General features: G+C 39.5%; 1 protein-coding gene across 1 annotated transcript; it reads left to right on the top strand.

Annotated features, from left to right (window-relative positions):
* The first annotated feature begins 14,923 nt into the window (after positions 1 to 14,923).
* On the top strand, positions 14,924 to 15,871 carry LOC140070086 (olfactory receptor 6N2-like). The gene has a single exon (XM_072116418.1). The coding sequence runs from the start codon at positions 14,924 to 14,926 to the stop codon at positions 15,869 to 15,871; it is 948 nt and encodes a 315-aa protein (XP_071972519.1).
* The last annotated feature ends 3,990 nt before the right edge of the window (positions 15,872 to 19,861 follow it).

The following is a 19,861-nucleotide window of genomic DNA, read 5'->3' as shown; positions in this document are numbered from 1 at the left end:
GGTCATCCGCTCTTTCGTTAAAGAACCTCCAGACTTGAGAAGATCTATCCTTAGCCATGGGAGTTTCACTACGTGAAACATTTGGCGCTGATGCACCAGCTCTGGCCCTGCCTCTCCATCTGGCCCCATCACTGCCTCTTCAAACCTGTTCTGGTATAGGACTCGCCTCCATCTCAGAAGCAAATGTCTTCACCTGGCCTATCCACCCAGCTTGGGTCTGTCACCTCATCATCCTCTGATCCCTCAGTCTGCTCCCCTCTCAGACTTCCTGCCCTGACAACTACTTCACCACTGTCTGACAACCGTGTCTCCTCATCGTCCGACAACTCTTTACACACTTCTTCCACTAAGTCAACAATGTCATCATCACCCACAGACTGCGACCGTTGGAAAACCTGGGCATCGAGAAAGAGCTCAGCAGCAACCTGACAAGTGGTTTGTGACTGTGGGAAGAGTACAGAAAACAGTTCCTAATTTTCCTTGGAGGGGGCAGACTGTGGTGAAGGAGGTTGAGGTGGAGGAGCTGGAGGAGTGCTCACTTGGGTAACGTGGGTGGACTCGTGGAAGACTGACTGGTGGACAAATGACTTGAAGCATTGTCCACAATCCACGACATCACCAATTCGCATATAAACTAGATTTTTTTTGATAATTTTATTTTTTGGATTTATAGAAGATAGAACAAAACATGCAGAAGAAATCAGACAGCAACCTCAGAAGATGATTGCTATGGCTAGTTTCTAACCAACACTGACAGCACACAATAGGATTTTGTGCTGTGACTTTCGAAAAAATCTTCAGACTGTGCCTAATTCAATCAAACCCCCAATAAATTGTCCCACTTAGCTGTTTGAAATGGATATGTGTGTCACTAAGAGCCAAAAATAACGTTTGCAAGTCTCCCTGCAAATTCGTCACAATATGGTAGTAGATGCACTACTAGTGCCAGCAAGCCCAGCCACAAGCACAAAAAAAAAACGCTATTGCAAAAAAAAAATAAAACGCTATTGTAGCCCTAACAAGGGCTGTTGGGTTCTTGTTGAATCACTCCTGCCTAACACTTATCTAATAGAACACCCTAACGCTATCCCTGACCAGCACCAGCTCTATCCCTAATGACATCCAGGCAGAGAGTGATCCGAGCAGGGCGGGCAGGGGCTAGTATATTCCAGGGTCACCTGATCAGGCCAGCCAACCACTGCTATCGACATGTAAGTGTACCAAGTGATGCTGGGTGTACTGCACAGTCTCCTGGCTTGTGATTGGCTCTGTATCTGGCCCCAAATATCAAAACGCCTGGAAATGCCATTTTCTCGAACTTGCAAACTATTCGTTCGAGCATGACTATGCTCGCTCATCTCTACTGATGACCAGTGGCATTTAACCTCTTCCTTTAATTCTAACTAAAGGCTAACATTTTGGTGTTAAGGTATATCAGCTTCACACTTTACATTTCTCAGCTAAAAGACTCATATGCTGTCCTTATTCGTCCTACAGCTATGGTGCTAGACTGTATTTTGTAAAGTCAGCACCATAGCTTGGTACCACCAAGAATTGGGATTTGTAGACCAGATGGGCAAAAATATAAAAGAATTTTCTTAAGTCTTTGTTTACCACTTTGTTTAAATACATATATTTAAGTTACTACGAAAAATAATATTGTGGCCATTTTTTTCCAGGGGAAGCATGAAAAGAGACTTTTTTAGCAAAATAAGTGTGAATGTTAAGGTACACCAGCCCATATGTAGAAAGCAGCAGAGTTTTCTTGAGTCAATGTGACATACTATATACAATATATCCATTACATATATAACAAGACCCCTAAGGAATCATTAACTTAGTTTACTGTAATCATGTTTAGAGTTTCACCAATACTCATGAGACATCAAATGACAAACAATGAAACGGCCTCGTAACTCGGTGATGCACTTTACCTCCACTATTATATAAATGGCAGCAAACTTCCCAGTCAACATTTGCTACAACAACTCGATAAAAGGTGGGTCTACTTTTAATTGTTGTTTTCTTTGAGAATTTTTTGTGTTAGTTTATTACTGTTTATTACTATTATGCTACATTTTGGGAAGAGTAGGGAAGAAAATAGTAATATATTTTGAAAAGAAAAATTTATTATGCTTTTGTTGAGAAATTGATCAAAATAACAAAATGCTCTGATTCAGCAATCAAGGGAGCAGTCCTTTGAGTGGGATCAAATTTCCATTGGTCCCTAAAAAGTTTTGTTGCAAGCATTTGAAGCTTAAAGGGGTATTCCCATTTCAGCAAATTAATATTATTGCTGGCATTATAAAAAGTTATACAATTTTCTAATATACTCTCTGTATCAATTCCTTACAGTTTTCTAGATCTCTACTTGCTGTCATTCTTTGGAAAGCTTCTACGTTTACTACAAGTGGATAGAAATCTGACCGTGGTAACACAGGTGCGCGGCTCGTTAGTATCACACAGAGAAATCAGAGCTCTGGGTTATAACGAGCCGTGCACCTGTGTGACCATGGTCAGATTTCTGCCCACTGGTACTAAAAATAGAAGCCGTTCATAGAAGGACAGCAAGTGGAGATCTGGAAATCTATGAGGAATTCATACAGAAAGTATATTGGAAAATTGTATAACTTTTTATAATACAAACAACAAAATTAAATTGCCGAAATGGGACTACCCCTTTAAAAATATTCCACAGCCCTAATAAGTTGTGAATGCAGAGGTGTAATACTTTTTTAAAGTAGTCCAGCGCTCCCATTCATTTATTCATTATTATTTTTTATAATTCCTGTACAACTACTTTGAAGAAGTAATACACCTCTGTTTTCACAACATGGTAGTAGAGTATGTTGAAGCTTCAAAAACCTCTATACCTGAATGGGAGCACCTAAATAGGACCTTTCGCCTTCTCCACTAACTCTAAGGCCTGTTCCACACTTGCGAGTGTGATGCGATGAACCCGCATCACACTCGCAACGCATGCTGCCGGGATTGCATGGCCTGAACGCTGCAAACTGGGAGTGAACTGTGTGGAACGGGCCTAACTCTTTGCATGTTTTACTATACACCTCTCAACTTTAGCCAATATGCTAATTCTGTTCCCAACTGTCATGGTTGGACCTGATGGGTGGACCTAAGCTGGAGCAAAGACTCCTGTTCCACTCATCTGACCATAGGGATCGAAAGTAATTATATTGTTTGCTTGAGTAAAGGATATAGAAAATTCCAACAATGCCGGACTCAGTGGAGCAGGGCCTATCACATGATACAGGGATAGTTATTAAAGGCAGTGAATAATGTAATACCCAAATAGCACTGACCCAAAATAACATAAAAAATGTCTTAATTTTGGGTTCCTATTTGGCTAAATTCACATTACCAATCCTTTCCTGCGTTCCTTCTCTCTGTTAAAAAAGCTCGGAAAGGGAATTTAACGGAGGAGTAACAAATCACTTGAAAATTCCATTGTCATCAATGTAAGTTTTATGTAATCTGTTATGGTTAGTTTGGCAGGAATCCATTATCCATGCATTTTTTTCAAACAGAGGAAAAGTACTACAGCCTCCGTCGAAAAAAACGTATGGATATATGGAACATAAAGGATGACATATAATTAATATTGATGTACAAATGGGGTTTTTAACTGATACGTTACACCTCCTTTGGGTTTTCTGAGGCTTTCATGCTGTGAGGAAATGCACAGCTGGAACAGGGATTTAGAAGGGGATTGTGTCGCACGCGATTAGATTTTGGCACATCGGTGCTGGCTTTCATGCGACAAAAATAAGATCCGGACAGAGCGTGGTATTTAACCAATGTGTTTACAAAGTAATATTTCACCGATTTGCCCCAAATCTGCTCCAACTCCTCAAATCTCCAACAGATTTGGGTTACTCTAAAACATGAAATTAGACCACAAAACCAGTGAATATTCCCAGTATAGTTGTATCCTAATGTGGAGGAAACAAACTCAAAAATATTTGGACCAGTTGGAAAGATATTTAACTGTGAACTTTCAATGTCTCCTATTGTTTTTTGCCCACAGGTTTTATAGATTTTATAATGGCCAATGCAAAAGAATTTATGTTGTAAAGAGCCATTAAACTACATTATGGAAAACCGAAACAACACAAAATTCACAGACTACGAGCTTGTAGGATTTGTTGTTTATGAGAACTACAATCCACTGTTGTTTACGGTCTTTTTTATTATCTACATTTCGACCATTATTGGAAACATGCTGATCATTCTGGTGGTACATTATAATGCCAATCTACACACGCCCATGTATTTTTTCATCACCAATCTGTCCTGTCTTGAGATTTGGTATGTGTCTACCACAACTCCGAAGCTTTTGATTATGTTGATTACTAAAAATAATAAAATCTCCTTCTACTGGTGTTTTGCTCAGATCTATATGTTCCATAGTTTGGGTATTACAGAGTGTAATCTTCTGGCTATTATGGCCATTGACAGATTTGTGGCCATCTGTAAACCTCTCCGATACAATGTCATCATGAGCACCAGAGTAAGTAGAAACTTGTACTTGATGTGCTGGATCACTGGGTTTCTTGTGGCACTTATCCCCATGACTCTTACTGCTCGGGTGCCGTTCTGTGGAAGACACTATGTAAATCATTACTTCTGTGATTTAGCCCCGATGCTCAGCCTGGCATGTAGTGACATCACAGTTACTGTCTCCATCAATAGATTTGTTGGTGGTTTTGCCACAATGTTCAACCTGGCCATTGTTGTTCTTATGTATATTAATATAATACATTCTATTATGAAGATAAAGACTAAAACGGGACGGAAGAAGGCCTTCTCCACCTGCTCCGCACACTTGATAGTCGCAACTCTATTCTATGGTGCTGCTTGTATTGTGTATGCTACTCCCAAAACTTCTCATTCAGTAGAATATGACAAATTATTTGCCTTGGTATACGCTATGATCACTCCATTCCTCAATCCAATCATTTATAGTCTGAGGAACCAGGAAGTCATTTATGGGCTAAAACGCGGTCTACAAAGCATGACGAGGCATGTCAATGGTAGGTGACATGAAGATATACTCCATTAATTTGAAAGCCTTAAAAAGTGGTGTGAAATGTCTAGCTTTAAGAAAAATGGATTTTTTTAGCACCACAAATTATGGAATACCTCAAACCATGAGAAAGTACCAAAGGACAAATATATATGTGATCTCAATCATCTTTGTCTACAGTACATTAATATCTACTTTGCAAACTGGATGTTGTGACCAAAACATTCAGGTTAGGCCCTATTTATATGACCATCCATTTTACGTTCTAAGGCTTGACGACCGCATATGGTGACCAGCTCATCACCACCATTGGCTTACATTATACACAGTCATTATGAGGTGAGTATACTATATCTCACTGCACCATGACAGAGCGGAGCAAGCCCTATTTCTCCTCCAACTTGGGGACCGGTCGCCAGGCTCTTATGGAGACAGACTGTAAACTTCCCTTTGCGTCCCGTATAAACATGCACGGGATACTGCTTTTAAAACATGGGCGGGATACTGACTAAATCCATTAGACTTGTTGTGTAGAACATGGTCAAAAAAAGGATCTGTGAAAACAAAAAAGAATCCCAAATACATATAGAAAGAGGACATGGACATCACACAACAAGGATTCATTGATGCGTGGTTAAGGCCTTTGTTGTTGCTCATGTAATGGTCTAGTTGTATCTGGATTTTTCTATCATGTACCACATTGATGTAATTTTAAATCTTATGCTTCACTGACTGTAGAATTACCTAAAATATATAAAATAAATAACAATGTCTTAATAAATTATAATTCGATGGTCCTCTGTGTTATTTTGTGCAACAAAAGATTGCTTATATCTGTGTATTTACTATTTCAGTAGGTGAAAGGGATTTTAATACGGTTTCAATGTTTTACCAACTTTTTGTATTACATTTTTTACAACAAGGCTCCTATAGTAAATGGGGTACCCACATATGGATGTCCTAATGGGTGTCCTGAAGCCAGGAGACTTCTTCTCCATTATGTTCACATTTGTGAAGAGAAAGACAGTAATAAAATCCAAATCTATATACAGGAGAAAGCTTCTGTAGACTTTCAGGTGAAAGTAAGTTTAAGAATCAGATGGTAAGTAATATCTTGGTCATGGAGCATATCAGGGTCCTTTTGAAGTCAACGCCTTAACTGTTCTCTTCTATTCAGTTTTTGTAGCACAAGTGGTGGTGAGAGGACATTCTACACACTATGGCCCACAATTACTAAGGGCCATGTGCCAGTTTTCTGTCGGACTTTGCACGCTCTTTTCAGTGCAAACTGCTTGCACTACTCTTGCGACACACATTTCTGCACTGAAGGGGGCGTACCGGTGCTCAGTGGGTCCATGCGCCAGATTTAACATGCAAAGTTCGACAGAGTTGTGTTGCACGCCCCATGTTAAATGTGCACCAAATAAAAGTGGTGCACTCTGTCAGGGCAGTACAGGGAATGCCAGATTAATGAAGAACCGGCACCATAAAAACGGAATCTGGCGCCCTCTGCACACTACACAGGCAAAATGCTCATTTAGTATATGTAGGCCTACAGTATATGTAATTTATATGGATTGTATGTGAATATGCACAGCTAGTAAATGTGAGAAAGACTGTGCAAAAAGATAAACTGTTAATGGTTAGGTAATTACAGGTAATGAGGTAATACCCTGAGAATACTATATCACTGTTAATGGTGACAGCAAATTTTCTTGGCAATAGCCAATTCTTAATACAACAACTGCTCTTGGATGTATTAACAAAGCTCAATTTTATTTAAATCATACACAACAATAGGGTGTTGGGCATCATAAAGTAAGAGTCCTATACAAGCTATGGTGCACATGTAACTCCAAAAGACACAATGGACACATTATAATAGCATGGTCAAAAGTGCAATAAAATAAAAGTACATCAACATGTGTTGAGGCAAATGACCATGGAACACCTACAGTATATTAATGCCTACATTGGAAAAATGCTGCCAAGCACCCTAACAAAGATTCTATTTTTGACCTACAACTTGTTGCCTTGCGCAATGAGTGCCATCTCCACCATCTCCATTACTGTCCTGCTATGTGAAGCTTCCCCCCCCCCCTTGTCCTGCACAGTCTGCCAAGCTTCCCTCACCCCTCTGTGCCCCGAGCTCTACATCATGGGTGAAGCCTCCCTCCCCCTCGTTCTCCACCCCAGCTGAGATCCTGTGACAATCTTAGGCGCTAAACCCCTAAAACCTAAGCTAATACCATAAACAGTGCCATCCATGTTTCACTGCTGTATACTGCATGATCAGAGTTATTGGGCTAAACACTTTATATGTATATACAGATGAAATATAAATATCGTCTGCATGGAACCATCATATATTGGTTAGCCAATGACATTGAAAGCTAGTCAGGATGTCACAGACCTAAACTGTAAGTTATCTAATCCTCAAACAAGTTTTTGATGACAAGCAAATTCCGGCTACACCATGATGCATCCCAAAACAGATCTGATACCACTTAACTCCCCTAATCATAAAGTCAACACAATGACAAAGGCTACTTCCCCTGGCATGTTATATGATTACGATTATATTACTCTTACTATACTTCTTGATGTTTATACTCAGTAGTTTAAATGTTGTTAAGTTATTTATTTATTTGACAATAAGAGATAAAAGTGTCAATTAGTACTTAATGGTGCATAAAGCACTTCAACAAGGAAGTGAATAGGAGGAAAACAAAAGAAAACAGGAGTGCGAAAGGGGCACAAGAATAACAATGCACGAAAAACATTGACTGGATTGTACAATATGTTTAATGACATGCTTTAATTACATACATGAAATGTATGTATTCACCTTGATTTCTCAATAAAAAAGATTTTTTAAAAAGTCGAGCTATATCTCCCACACTGATCTGGTATTATGTTGCACATGTGTACTCTTGTCTTCTATGGAATCAGAAATCAATCAAAAAGCACTGCTTATTCAGACTTATTAGACTTTCCATTCTCTTTGCCTCTTCTTCTAAATGCAACATGTCTAGGGCCTAGCTTTTTTGGTAATTTTCCCAACACTTAATACAAAAGGGGTCCCTATTATGATAAATTAGCACAATACTGGCAAGGAAAGTGTCTGCTCCAGTATTGAATTTACTCAAATGGTGAGGAATTTGTCTTCTGAGTTGTATGGTTTCCCTCACATATCACTTGGGATAAGGACATTGGGGGTCATTTACTAAGGGCCCGATTCGCGTTTTCCCGGCGTGTTACCCGAATATTTCCGATTTGCGCCAATTTTCCCTGAATTGCCCCGGGATTTTGGCACACGCGATCGGATTTTGCCGCATCGGCGCCGGCATGCAAGCAACGGAAATCAGGGGGCGTGGCCGAACGAAAACCTGACGGATTCGGAAAAACCGCCGCATTTAAAACAAAAAATGTTTCGCGAAAATTACACTTACCTTCACTAGGTATTGGCCGGTGAATTTCAGGGCATTCCAGCGCGCCTCCGATGCTCTTCAGCGCAGCAGCGCCAACTGGTGGACGGCGGAGGAACTACCTTAGTGAATCCCGGCCGGACCCGAATCCACCGCAGAGAACGCGCCGCTGGATCGCGAGTGGACCGGGTAAGTAAATCTGCCCCATTGGGTTTTGTTTTCCTTTTGTACTAACATCCATCAAAAGAATGGTTCTGTTCCTAGAAAAGTTTGCTACGCTTTTGTGTTTTCTATTCTTTGTGTTTCTATTTCTATTCTTTTCTATTCTGGTGTCCAGGGATATCTATAGTGAGTTGAGGTGGGAGTGGCCTCTTCAGGCTGAATCCATTAGCTCCTCCCCATGCTTTCCCTGCAAGCAGCAGTAAGGTCATGTGACCAGGGTGACATCGCCGCAGGTCCTTTAGCCTTCTAACATTCTGAAACTGTACACCATATAAGCATATAATTCATGAAGTCACAGCATATCATATCACATTCAAATCACAGCAGCCAGCATGGAGAGAGTAGATGTCCATGCAGGCATGCTGTGTTATATCAGATATGTGCATGGGGTACAATTTGCTAATTTTTAAGAGAATATAGGACCTGTAATGATGTCACCCTGGTCATATGACATTAGATCACTCCCCTCAACTAGCTCTATGAACCCCTAGATACTAGGCAAGTATATAACTCTGTTTTTATGTGGATGTGAGGAAAACTATTTTTAGGTAAAAGAAGGGGGTCAGATCCACATCAAGACCACCACGAAAGGTTTCTCACTCTGCAGCAATGAACAGATCCCTATAAAGAGATGACAGATGACAATTCATTACAATGAATTTTTAATTGTTTTCCAGCTTCCAAATTATTAACTGGTGTCAGTCAGAAGTATTTGTCCCATACATAGTATCATAGTATATAAGGCTGGAAAAAGAAGTAAGTCCATCAAGTCCAAATTTTAAGATTGAAACTAATTTTTTTCCACATAAACCCTGATGTTTTTTTTCTCTCAAGAAAAGCACAATTGTACAAAGAGTCCACCATAACAACATCCTGCAGCAGAGAGTTCCATATTCTTGCTGCTCTTACAGTAAAGAATCCCCGCCTATAGTGATAGTAGACCTACATCTCCTCTAGGTGTAGAAGATGATCACTGTCTATGGTGATGGTAGAACCACCTCTCCTGTAGGTGTAGAGGATGTCCCTGTCTATGGTGATGGTAGAACCTCCTCTCCTCTAGGTGTAGAGGATGCACCCTGTCTATGGTGATGGTAGAACCACCTCTCCTCTAGGTGTAGAGGATGCTTCTGTCTATGGTGATGGTAGAACCACCTCTCCTCTAGGTGTAGAGGATGCTTCTGTCTATGGTGATGGTAGAACCTCCTCTCCTCTAGGTGTAGAGGATGCCCCCTGTCTATGGTGATTGTAGAACCTCCTCTCCTCTAGGTGTAGAGGATGCCCCTGTCTATGGTGATGGTAGAACCACCTCTCCTCTAGGTGTAGAGGATGCCCCTGTCTATGGTGATGGTAGAACCCCCTCTCCTCTATGTGTAGAGGATGCCCCCTGTCTATGGTGATGGTAGAACCCCCTCTCCTCTAGGTGTAGAGGATGTCCCTGTCTATGGTGATGGTAGAACCTCCTCTCCTCTATGTGTAGAGGATGTCCCCTGTCTATGGTGATGGTAGAACCTCCTCTCCTCTAGGTGTAGAGGATTCCCCCTGTCTATGATGATGGTAGAATCTTCTCTCCTCTAGGTGTAGATGATGCCCCCTTGTCCTGGTCACAGGTCTAGGTACAAAAAGATCTTTGGAGAGATCCTTGTACTGCCCATTCAGTTATTTGTACATTGTAATGAGGTCTCCCCTCGGCCGTTTTTTTTTTTTAAACTAAATAATCCCAGATTTTGTAATCTGACATTGTATTCTATGTATCCCCATTCCTCTAATAATCTTGGTTGCTCTTCTCTGCACCCGTTCCAGCTCTACTATATCCTTTTCATACACTGTCCCCAATACTGTATACAAAATTCCATGTGTGGTCTGACCAGTGATTTGTGTGAGGGCAAAACTATCTCTTTATTATGAGAATCTATTCCTCTCTTGACACATTCCATAATTTTATTTTCTTTAGCAGCAGCCGCCTGGCTCTGGTCACTAAAATTAAGTTTACCATCTACCACTACCCCCAAGTCTTTTTCTTCTGCAGTTTTACCAAGTAACTGACTGTTTAGAACATAATTATACTTTTTGTTTCCACAGCCCAAGTGCATTAACCTACATTTGGCTACATTAAACCTCATCAACCATTTCTCTGCCATTTCTCAAGCTTTCACAAATCCCTTTGTAATGTTGTACTATCCACCTCGGTATTAATTACTTTACAGTGATTAGTATCATCTGCAAATATTAAAACTTGACTGTGTAAACCCACTACAAGGTCATTAAGTGGCCCAAATACTGAGCGACCTTGTGGGCCCCACTAGTAACTTTAACCCAATCTGAGAATGTATTGTTAATGATAACTCTCTGTTTTGTATCTCTATGTAAATTGCTTAGCAAAACACACAGACTTTCCCCTAGTCAAAGCAGTCTCATGTTATGTACCAACCTTTTATGCAGCAATGTATCAAAAGCCTCTGAAAAGTCCAGATACACAACATCCACAACCTCCCCCAGTTCCAGAATTAAACTTAGCTCCCCATAGAACTCAATCAGAGTAGTCTGACATGACCAGTCTTCATAAACCCATGCTGAGTTATCAAACCCTTATAGAGCTTTTTGCTGTATGAGGCTTTTCAAATTCGGACAATGAAAGACAGGAACAAAAGAACTGAAAGGTTAACCACTTTAGAACCAAACCATTTTCTATTTTTAAATTAAAATTTTTTACTTCCTGCATTAAAAAAGTCATTACTTTTTGTTAAAATATTTTTTTTTTCTGGGACACAGAACCAATCTCTTTCGTGAGTTGTATGATGGCTGGACATTACCATCTTGTTTGTACTTGCATATAATTAGTTGCATAGATGAATGAGGCAGCTTCAAGTTTCTGGATATTGCACCCAAGGATGAACCAGACTTGTGCAAGTCTACACTTCTCTTCCTGATATCTCCATGTGACAAGTAATCAGTGTGATTCAGGTGTGCCATAAAATACAACCACAGGTGTGTCTCTAATTAACTCAGATGTTGATGTTAAATCAGAAGCTCCCAAATACATCATATCATCATGTCCCAAATTATTTAAAGGAACAGTAATCTTAGTGGATGTAAACTGTTGACTTTGCAGAAAATAATAAAAATGCTTTAAAACATTCTCACTTTCTCATTATTCTGGCATTTGACAAATATAACTAGTTTTGATAACCCTAATTGATCTAAATCTTAAAAAATTTATTATGATTTCATGTAAGAAAAACATCATATTTGTCTTTTTATATAGTATAAGTAAACTTCTGGTTATAGCTGTATCCCAGTACAGCAGGACATTTGTAGCTACTTGTCGGCAAGGAATTAAAAGGATATATCTTGAGTCTTTGTTCATCTCCTATCTATTTGAATTTCAACAAAAATCATGTAAAATGTATATTGTCCATTTCTGCTTTTTAGTGGGGGATCTAAAATTATTTTTTTGGGGGGAAAATTTCCATGTGAAAATAAGTCTACAACTTAACTCATAGCACCCATACCAGAGACACCCATATATACAGTTTTCTTTAATAATTCTTCCATATTATATAGAATATTTGTGTTAGATAATTAACAAGGCCCCAAGGAATCATTAAATTAGTTTACCGTAATCATATTTCTAACTTTTCCCAATACCCATGAGACATCAAGTGACAAACAATGTAACAAACCTCGTAAGTCACTGAAATGATTCCACTTCGCTACTATATAAAGAGCGGCAAAGCTTCCTTCCAAGGTTTGCTACACCAGATCGGTGTAAGGTGAGTCCACTATGTTTTATTACTTTTCTTTTATTGTGTTTATATTTATATGTTACATTTTGATACATTTAAAATCGATAAGAACTAAACAATCAACAAAAAATAACAGATTAAACAAAGTAAAATGTAATTTGATAAGGCTCAGAAATTGTTAAAAAAATAACAAAATATTTCTGTTGTTTTAATACAGATTCAGTTCTAATGCAAAAGACAAATGTCCTTTGGCCGCATAGATCATTATTATAAATTTCTACGTTACGACAAATTTTTGCATAAGATTCAACTCTACTGCTCTAATAAGATGTGAATAAATAGGTTTATAATTTCCTTAAAAGAAATCTGACATCAAAATCCATTATGATAAACCGTGGGGCCCTTACTCATAGATTCAGGCACCGTGACTGTGCTAATTCTCTTGCTATATTTGCTATTGATGGCCTCCTTCCTTCTAAAATCAATAAATTTTTTATAATTATGCTAATGAGTCAGAAAGGCTATGCGGTCATTACCAGAGATCCTTTCATGTTATAGCTTCAAAGGCTGTTATGCTGGGTTTCCTTTCCCCTGCTTCCTCAGCATCTCTGCCTGATGTATTTTCTCTGCTGCAGGGAGAAATGTTCATGTACAGTGTTACAGCTTGTGAAACTACACTCTGGAGGGGCTCCGGTAACACCCCCATAGAACATTATTGGCATAATTTCAAAAGTTTATTTTAGAAGGAAGGAGGCCATGGGAAATAAATATAAGAAGATTACCACAGTCACGGTGCTCGGATTTATCAGTAAGTGTTTCTAATAGCAGTTCAGCGTAAATAATTGCTATTGATGATAAAAGCTTCTTTAATCTCTTTAAGGGTGTAATGGGGTGGGCTCACAGGTTGAGCCTGCTCTATACACAGTGGGTATTAGCTGCATTATGCAGCTAACACCCATGGCTGACACTCGCTTTTGATGTTGACCTCTTAACTGCCAACATCAAACAGGATGGTGGCACTTACGTTATGGCGCCACTTGGGCACTACCATCATAGGTCCATCGCCCCCTGTAATGTCACTAGTGGCCTGTCAGCAAGCGAATTTACAATGTACTGCAATAGTGTAGTGTTGCAGTATATTTTATAAGTGATCTAAGTCCCTAGGGTTAAAGTAGTAGGAGGAGTCTAGAAATACAGTAAAAAAAAGAGAAAAATTACTTAAGAAAACCTAAAAGTTCAAATCACTGCCCCTTACCTAGAAATGATATACAAAAAAACAATAATAATCATAAACATATTAGATGAAAACGGTTATTCCTAGCAGTGACCTCTCTAAAGCAGGGTTGGCTCCAGGTTTCAGTAGGCCCCTGGGCGACAGAGCCTCCGTGGGCCCCTTTGCAGTGAATTCACTCGGCGGCACTAAAAATTCAGAAACTAAAACAGACTCCAGTTCCCTAAAGTATCTCCTTATTTATCACCCCCTATGAATTCATTGGATACAGCCCCCCCTCACCTTCATGGATTCCTTATGTACAGCCTGATGTGGACCCCCCCAACGGCTCTGGGCCCCAGCACTTGCCCGGGTATACCTAGTGCTGGCAACAGCCCTGTTCTAAAGGAAAATAGCACCCTTATGTCCGAAACGCCAACTTTTTAAAAAGTGATCAAAATGTCATACAGTCCCCAAAATGGTAGCAATGGAAATGTCATGTTCTAAAAAAATGACACATCACACAGCTCCATACGCCAAAGTTTCAAAAAGTAGAATAGGTCAAACTTAAGAAATAGTTTTTTGTACAAAAATTTTATTTTAAAACCAAATAAATGTAATTTGTAAAATGTAAATTTGGTATCCCTATAATCGCATCAACCCAAAGAATAAAGAGGAGGTCTCATTTGAAGCACACAGTGAAAGCTGTAAAATCAGGGACAACTAGAATATAGCACATTAGCGTTTTTACGTCAAGTTCACGGAATTTGGAATTTTTTTCCCGCTTTCCTGTACAACTGGTTATGCAGAAAACAAGCTCTTATAAAGCTCTCGAAACCTCAACCGGCCCAGACATGATTGATAGATTGATAGCTATTTCTCTATTCGGTGGGTGGTGGTGCATGGCCGTTCTTAGTTGGTTGAACTATTTGTCTGGTTAATTCCGATAACGAACAAGACTCTCACATACTAAATAGTTACATGACCCCCACAGTCCGCTTCAGCTTCTTAGAGGGACAAGTGATGTTCAGGTCTCCACAGGTTTGTACAAATAATAGCCTCTCGAAAGAAAATGAGGCCATTTCGAAGTAGAGACTGATGAAAGATCCAAAAATATTTTTTTATTTGTACTGGTTGTACAACTTTTTAACTGGCAAGATATTTGATTGTTGGCTTTTAATGTCTCTTTCTACTGATGTTTTTCCCACTGATATTATAGGTCTGATGATGGCCAAGCCAACTAAATATACGTCGTAAAAAGGCACCCAAAAATATTATGGAACATCAAAACCAGACAAAATTCGATGACTTTGAGCTTGTAGGATTTGTTGTCTATAAGAACTATAATCCACTGTTGTTTACGGTCTTTTTTATTATCTACATTTTAACTCTTTTTGGAAACATGTTGATCATCGTGGTGATATATTACAATGCAAATCTTCACACACCCATGTACTTCTTCATCACCAACCTGTCGTGTGTTGACATTCTGTATGTGTCCACAACAACCCCCAAGCTTTTGATTATGTTAGTGACCAAAAATAAGAAGATCTCCTTCTACTGGTGTTTTACTCAGCTATATATGTTTCATAGTTTGGGTATCGCAGAGTGTTATCTGTTAGTTATTATGGCTTTTGATCGATTTGTTGCTATTTGTAAACCTTTCCAATACAATGTACTCATGAATAATAGAGTAATAAGAAGCCTGTCCATGGCGTGCTGGATATCTGGCTTTCTGTTGGCGCTCATCCCCACGATTCTTACTTCTCAAGTTCCATTTTGTGGAAGACGTTATATCCATCATTATTTTTGTGATTTAGCCCCGATACTCAGCATGGCATGTAGTGACATCACAGTTACTGTTGCCATTAATAGATTTGTTGGTGGTATCACTTCAATATTCAATCTTGCCATTGTTGTTCTCATCTACCTTAATATTATATACGCTATCATGAAAATAAAGACTACAATAGGACGAAGAAAGGCCTTCTCCACCTGCTCCTCGCACTTGACTGTTGTGACCCTGTTCTATGGTGCTGCTTGCACTGTGTATGCTACCCCCAAAACTGCTCATTCAGTAGAGTATGACAAGTTATTTGCTCTGGTATACGCTATGTACACGCCATTCCTCAATCCCATCATATATAGTCTGAGGAACCAAGAAGTCATATATGGGTTTAAAAAATCTCTACAAAGTATGAAGAGGCATATCAGGAAACGGTAACGGCCATGTTGCTGAAGCACAATATGCCCCTACTTCTTAGTTCAAGTTATTGATGAATTTTTGAAAGATAATCAGCATTGGAAAATTATTCACAGTAGCAAAAGAGTAAAGCAAAAATTAATATTAAACATATAAGCAATATATCCCCAGTCCACCTTATCTACACTGGAAATCAAAGTTAGAGAACAACACACAATTTCTAAATGTCAAGATTATTGTGGAGTCCTATGTGAATATATCATAACTTAAATAGTAAAATAGTAGTATATTAAGCTCATTTCATAAATTGTATATCTATTCTAAAGGACAGAATAAAAATGTAAATAAGATAAATGATAAAGACACCGATCAAAATTCTAGAAGACTTTCAGATACCTGCAAGTTATTGGTGTTAACCTGGTACCTGGTGCTAATTTTCTTGATTATCTGATAAAAACCCAATTTGCTTTTTTTTCACTGACTTTGCAAACATTTTCTGCCTTTTCAAAGTGACTGAAACCCTCCGGCAGCAGGCTGTCCAGATGAAGGCCATAGCAAAAGAAGTCGGTGATTCCAAGATTGTGGTTTCTATAATAATGTATCTGGTTGTCCTCAAAAGACAAATGCAAGAGAGGATAGGGTAATGGAGAGAATCTCCGTTAGTAATTCAATAATTTAGCGGAATTGATTTCCTGTTCAGCACTGAACAGGTTAAGGATCTGTATCATCATACAGTGTCCAAAGAGCATTTGGACCGAAAACCCACTATGGTGGGTATTAAGGTATTAAGATATCAGTGAAATGTGATGGATGAAGTGTCATGATTTGGGGAATGTTTTCTGCAGCAGAAGTTGAACTTCTTATACAGCAACATGGCAGAGTATATCGAAGTGTGTATTAAAGCCTTCTTCAACAACACGTGGTTCCTTCCTAGTGCTCTTCGCTCTATCAGCAATTTACATGCAGGACAATGCCCCCTGTTACACAGAAAATTGGGCAAAGCAGTTCCTTGAAACTGAAAACCTTGAAACAATTAAACCTACATTGATGTTCTAAATCCAATAGAGAACCTCTGTAAAATCCTTGGTGACAAAGTTATGGCCAAGAAACCCACAACAGTCACAGAACTGGGGAAGAGACTGGAGAAAAAGTGGACCAAAAACGCACCTCACATGTTGTGTGGCTGCAGCAGTCATCCACAGCTAAGGCCTTTGCACTTCCTAGTAATTAGTAACTGGTGTAATCTTCAGACAATTATAAATGTTCTCTGTGCTACAGCTATTGCTGTTCTCTAATTATGTTCATCACATTTTTTGCAAAATAAAGTTTGAGTATAAAGTATGAGTTGTGCAAAAGATTACACATTTACACAAAAGCCGATTCAGGACCTCTGAAGGTCCTCCAAGGGTCCTGATACCACACATTAAAAGCAGGCAGAAGGGACACATCCTCCATTCCCCGAGAAGCTGATCCTAGCACCAGATGTAGGAAGTGATTCCTGACTTGTAGGGGCCATAATATTCATACAGTCCAGAGCCCATGGCAGTCTTCATCCACCCCTGAGTACACAGCCTGCCATTGGCAGGGCTTCAGTCATACATGGTCAGGCTGCATCCTGTGTCCTCCACCTTTATGTCAAGAACGGGAAGCAACAAACTATTTAAAAAAACCAATGAAAGATAAAAAAAATGGCAATTTAAAAAAACAACAGAAACAGCACAGTCTTAGTCACTTTAAGAAGGCTGTAACTTGTAATGGCTGCAGGCTACAAAAAGTCAGTCTAATGAATTACACGGGTATTTGAAACACATTGGGGCTCACTTACTAATGGTCCGTCGGACGCATTTTCGTTGGGTTTCCCGGTGATTTCCGTTTTGTGCTGAATTGCCCCGGGTTTTGGCGCACGCGATCGGATTTTGGCGCATCAATTTCCAAGCGACAGAGATCGGGGGGGGGGGGGGGGGGGAGCCACGGACAACCCTACGGATTCAGACAATGCGCAGGATTTAACATTTAGAATTGTGTCGCAAGATACGCACTTACAAGTATCGGGAAGAAGAAGGTGAACTCCGGCGCACCTCAGCGCAGAAGCGATGGACCGGGTAAGTAAATCTGCCCCAGTGTTTCATAAATACACAATAAATGCAGGTCAAAGAGAAGAACAAGGGTGAATTGACCCCTTTATAGTATGCTCGGCAGAGGGTCACAATAATAGCCACACATTTAGATATGTGCCATAGACTTCAATTCCTTGCTCACCCCAGGTCATACAAAAAGGGGTAAGTGAACCCTCATTTTTAAGAGGCAGGGCCCGCTTCTTTCATGTATTGATGACATATCCTTTATCTACTGTATGTTATAAATTAACACGCACCTGTCAGCAGGAATATGTTTTTTAGCTGGTGACTGATTTAAAAAATGCATTTGTCAAGATTCTGGCTCCCTGCCAGCAGGGTTTGGTGAGTGCCGGGTAGACAAGGGACTTTGAATATACATGATCAGCGCTTCATTCACTTCCATGTGGGTTCCTAAATTCACCATCCGCAAAAAAGTAAATGGAAGGTCAACCCCTTTATAGGCACACTTGTTCTTTATTCCCCTAATATATATTTAGCACTCTCTAAATGTTTTATCTCTTTTGTGTTTTACTGTTTTTTTTAAAAAGAAGCAAATTTACTAAATTTTAAATCATTCAAATAATGTACAAAGTAAATCCTATCACTATATCAGACAGTGAAGAAATAGAGCAGAAGAGAAATTTTATCACAAGTTCTTCTGAAATTGGTAGAGAGTTGGTTAAGAAGTGGCACGCTGCCATCTTGGGGGCATAGAGGAGCACTACAAGCAAAACTTTTAACTTTGTACTGGACTTATTTATAGCATGTCAAGAGTAGATGGGATAAAGCAATGGTAAAAACCACAACATTTCCGGGAAAGAAATACAGATAATTATAAAAAAATATATATTAAAAGTTTTTAAAGGGTAGCGTCACTTCTGTCACATTAATTTTTGTAGGAACTTGTGTTATTGTAATATAAACAATTACGGAGTATATTTAGAGACAAATGTTTCCTGCATAGTCTAAGGCTGCATTCACACGACCGTAGCCTGACGAGGAGGAGAGGTGACCACAACCCTCTCTATAGGAGAAAGCGGTGCATGGCCGTACAGACGGGAAAAGAGAGAACGTGTTCTATCTTTTTCTTGTGTACGGTGCGGTAGTGGGCCAAACGTTTGTGGCACTGTGCCGCCGCCATGTGCCTACTGCCGTCTATGGGGACGTACAGTATATATACGCCTGCAAGGTTGAGGCCGTAGAAACCTCCCCTCGACGGTTGTGTGAATGGGGTCCTAAGGGTGGATTCTGTGTTGCAAATCCATTGCGTGTTTCCGTTTTGTCTCCCCATCCATTTTTTTTCACGTTCATGTTTCTGTTGTTCAGGTTTTTTTTTTTCAGATCCGCAAAAAAATTTTTTTGAAAACATAACATCTGGTTAAAAAAAATATGAACTGTCATTAGCTTTTTTTTAGTGGCCCCATAGACTTCTATTGCCTTACGTTATCCACGTGCGTGAAAAAGTAGGGTAGGTTTTAAAAAAAAAAACTCAGAGAAAGGATCAGTGGAAAATAACTGAAATGTGAAAACACCCATAACAATGGTCCAGTAAGCCATCCATGAAAATCACTCCACCACTGGTGAGACACTAGAGGTGTCCTGTAGTTGTAAGTTATGGCAGAGCAGAGAGCGCTGTCATCACATTATAGGGGTGTAATTCAGAGATTGAAGGGAGATGGAAGGAGGTACTTCCCTAAGAGGGGTTTCAAAGGGGTTCCAAAATTTTAGGGGCAAGAAAAGGTCAAAAAGGTGGCAAAAGAGGGGAACCAAGTTTAAGAGGAGGGCAAGGAAGAGGTTGTTAAGAGAAGGCAAGGAAGGGGTCATAAAATATAAGATGGGGAAAGAAAGGACACTTTTGTTAAAATGTGGCACTGACCTTAGGGGTGGCAAGGAA

The sequence above is a fragment of the Engystomops pustulosus genome, chromosome 7, assembly GCF_040894005.1.
Source record: "Engystomops pustulosus chromosome 7, aEngPut4.maternal, whole genome shotgun sequence".
Taxonomy (NCBI): Eukaryota; Metazoa; Chordata; class Amphibia; order Anura; family Leptodactylidae; genus Engystomops; species Engystomops pustulosus.
Note: the sequence above shows the minus strand (reverse complement) of the source record. Positions and strands in the feature narration are given on the sequence as shown.

Bases quoted from the DNA above. Each gene is read 5' to 3' on its own strand.
- LOC140070086 (XM_072116418.1), top strand. From the start codon at position 14,924: ATGGAACATCAAAACCAGACAAAATTCGATGACTTTGAGCTTGTAGGA.